General features: G+C 44.1%; 1 protein-coding gene across 1 annotated transcript; it reads left to right on the top strand.

Annotated features, from left to right (window-relative positions):
- The first annotated feature begins 1,186 nt into the window (after nucleotides 1-1,186).
- Pmar_PMAR024386 (delta-aminolevulinic acid dehydratase precursor, putative) lies at nucleotides 1,187-2,811 on the top strand. Its single transcript, XM_002782658.1, has 9 exons — nucleotides 1,187-1,397; nucleotides 1,520-1,615; nucleotides 1,662-1,751; nucleotides 1,800-1,906; nucleotides 1,952-2,141; nucleotides 2,190-2,308; nucleotides 2,362-2,467; nucleotides 2,517-2,610; nucleotides 2,657-2,811. The coding sequence occupies exons 1-9, from the start codon at nucleotides 1,210-1,212 to the stop codon at nucleotides 2,708-2,710; spliced, it is 1,044 nt and encodes a 347-aa protein (XP_002782704.1). The 5' UTR covers nucleotides 1,187-1,209; the 3' UTR covers nucleotides 2,711-2,811.
- The last annotated feature ends 42 nt before the right edge of the window (nucleotides 2,812-2,853 follow it).

Here is a 2,853-nt window from a genome sequence, read left to right as displayed (position 1 = left end):
TTTACTTCTGATTTAGTCGCCTCGTTATCTTATTGCTGCTATTTGTAATCAATCAGCCATTGTGCCATTCCGAAATCGGCGTGTTATCAGTGAAGTCTATGGGCGGTTTCCTAGAGGTATTCTCCTCAATTCACCTCGACCGTTTATCAACTATCTCTACTGTATCAACGAGTTTCTGACTACCGTTAAATACCTGTCATCTTGTGCTCATCGGTTAAGTTGTGCCTCCTCACGGTTCCAATGTTTGGGGTGTTGTGTTGTTTTAACGCAGTGCCGCTTTAATAAAGCGCGGAGTACGTGTATCTTTGGAATTGTATCCGCCGCAATCTTATTGTGTGATAAGAACAGATTCCATCATGCCAATTGAGTGGTCGAATGCGCAACAAACGATTGGTGAGGGAACATCATTGGTAATTCATAATTCCATCTATCACCACTATTGAGTATCCACCTTGGTATTCTAAATACGTCACGATAACCGTGAATGCGTCTAGGATGTACGATGGTACGTGATGATATCGTCCATGCTTCGGAATCTTCACGAGCGACCACTCGTTTAGAACTCAATGCTCGTTATGGTAGAACGGTATACATGTTCGTCAACTTCAGCCAAGCTAGGTTAGAGATGCTACTATTGTTTTGCTACTGAGCTTGACATAATCAAGCCGCCCGAAGGAGTTATGAGTCGAAACTATTCTATAGTCAGCTGCTCACTATGGTGAGAATAGGACTATACCAGCATTAATACTCAAGGATTTGATCCTTCAATTCAGTATACTCTAATTCATTCAAAGATTGCTTCAGATGGTGATGCATGACAAGGATTTTATCATCAAATGACCCACTACATATAGTAGTGGTCAGGGCAAGGATGATACCGTTTATCATCATAAGCAACAACATTAAGAGTAATTCAGACCTTAGAAATTATCCTCAATAGACTTCAGATGCATGTCTAAGTATAATTGAGAGTGTCATCATTATCACTGAATAAGTCGGCAACGTCATAAGCTACGACGTGATCGATTAGCTAAGCGTTTGCGAAACTGACAGTAAAAGCGGAGCGATGCGCCTCAAGATACCATTTTATCTGACTAGCCTCACCTTAAGCTTGCACTTGTCGAGGCATGTGTAACTGAAGTCATATCATGGTGGGTAGGTATTATCCTAGAAGTAAACATTGCTTAGTTATCGTCTTCGTAATACTATATGTCGTCGTCCTCCTCCTCCTCTACTACTACTGCTCCTTCCGTGGAATTACCTCGTACCAAGCTTCATGCATCCCTTCATCACCCTGCATGCCGGGAATGGCTCGAGCCCCATATTCATCCATCTCAGCTCATATGGCCTGTTTTCGTCACATTGAGGGTTGAAGATAAGGAGATACCAGGTTTTAGGTAATGCATTTGGATTCTGCATGTCGCTCATTATCGACCGTAGTGAAGTATTAGTGATATTTACAGTGATGTATAATGGTTTTAGTAGTAGCGGAGATTCTAGTAATAGTATTTGTCTTCAGTCCTAACATGCAGTATGGTCGTGGTGCTGATGGTAGCTACCCTGGCCTTATTGATGAGCTCAGAGTGCTAGAGAAGAAGGGTTTGAGACATGTCATGTAATATACAAACAACCCAACACCCTGCTACGCAATGTTTCTATAGGCTCTTTGGCGTGGTAGAGGATAAGGATCCTCGGGCCAGTATGGCTGATGCTGATACATGCCCAGTTGTGGAGTGCATTAAAGTCATCAAGTAGTGTTTCCTCTACAAGCATGGTTGCCCGGTGGTATCTCTTGTTAGGTCACATCGTGAGCTATCGAGTATGTGTGTCCTTGCTGATGTATGCATGTGTGAATATACTTCCCATGGACACTGTGGTATCCTCAGGACAGTGAATGGAGAGGAATGTAATACAGCAGTCATCAGCTCTTTATCTTCATGCCATCACATAGGTATCGACAATAAGCGAACGGTTTGCCGTCTTGCGGACATTGCCTTGAAGTATGCCGTGGCTGGTGCTGATATTGTGTGCCCATCGGATATGATGGATTCCCGTGAGGCGACAATTCGAGATAGCCTCGATTCCCATGGCTACGAGCATGTGCAGATCATGTCGTATACCAGTAAGAAGGCCAGTGTCATGTAAGTGCGAGTTCACCCGGTGTTCCTCTTGGTACAGTCGTTTGGCAGGTACGCTCCTTTCCGGGACGCCGTTGACTCGACCTTCAAGGGTGACCGTAAACGCTATCAGCATCCAGTAGGATCGTCCTCTATCGCAATGCGAGCCCTTGACCGAGACTTGACCGAGGGTAGTATAATACGTTCTAGACCATCGAGTAATTGTGATGATAATGATGATCAGGTGCTGATTTGGCTATCGTCAAACCATGCCTGTTTTATGGGGACATCATTCGTCAGTTTAAGGAGTCCTGCAACATACCTATTGTTGCTTATGTAGTCAGTGGAGAGTAAGACCTTCACTCAAACCTCTGCTTTTCCGAGTGTGCTGAATTGTAGGTATAAGATGCTTTACGACTACGGTCAGGCTACGGGTGATATGAATGCGGTTGTGCGGGAGGCCCATATTTCTCTGGTCCGAGCTGGCGCTACTGTAAGTTTAGCCGACACTGCTTTCTCGTTAACATTCATATTTCTAGGTATTGATCACTTACTTTGCGCCCTTCATTTTGGATAACCTCAACCGATGGTGATCATCTCTGAAGAGATTAAGAAGCACATCGACGTCATAATACGGCAAGAGTCTTGCTGTTAGGCGTATATATAAGCATTGCTTCCTATGCCGTCTGAGACGCTCATATGCTTGCTACTTACTGTCACATACAAGTTTCTACGA

This window comes from Perkinsus marinus, assembly GCF_000006405.1.
Source record: "Perkinsus marinus ATCC 50983 genomic scaffold scf_1104296938708, whole genome shotgun sequence".
Taxonomy (NCBI): Eukaryota; Perkinsozoa; order Perkinsida; family Perkinsidae; genus Perkinsus; species Perkinsus marinus.
This window is presented reverse-complemented; position numbering and strand designations above follow the sequence as displayed.

Coding starts and splice junctions, on each gene's coding strand:
- Pmar_PMAR024386 (XM_002782658.1), top strand. CDS start 1,210: ATGTCGTCGTCCTCCTCCTCCTCTACTACTACTGCTCCTTCCGTGGAA. Junction 2,309..2,361: donor TGACCGAGACTTGACCGAGG/GTAGTATAATAC, acceptor AATGATGATCAG/GTGCTGATTTGGCTATCGTC. Junction 2,611..2,656: donor TGGTCCGAGCTGGCGCTACT/GTAAGTTTAGCC, acceptor TCATATTTCTAG/GTATTGATCACTTACTTTGC.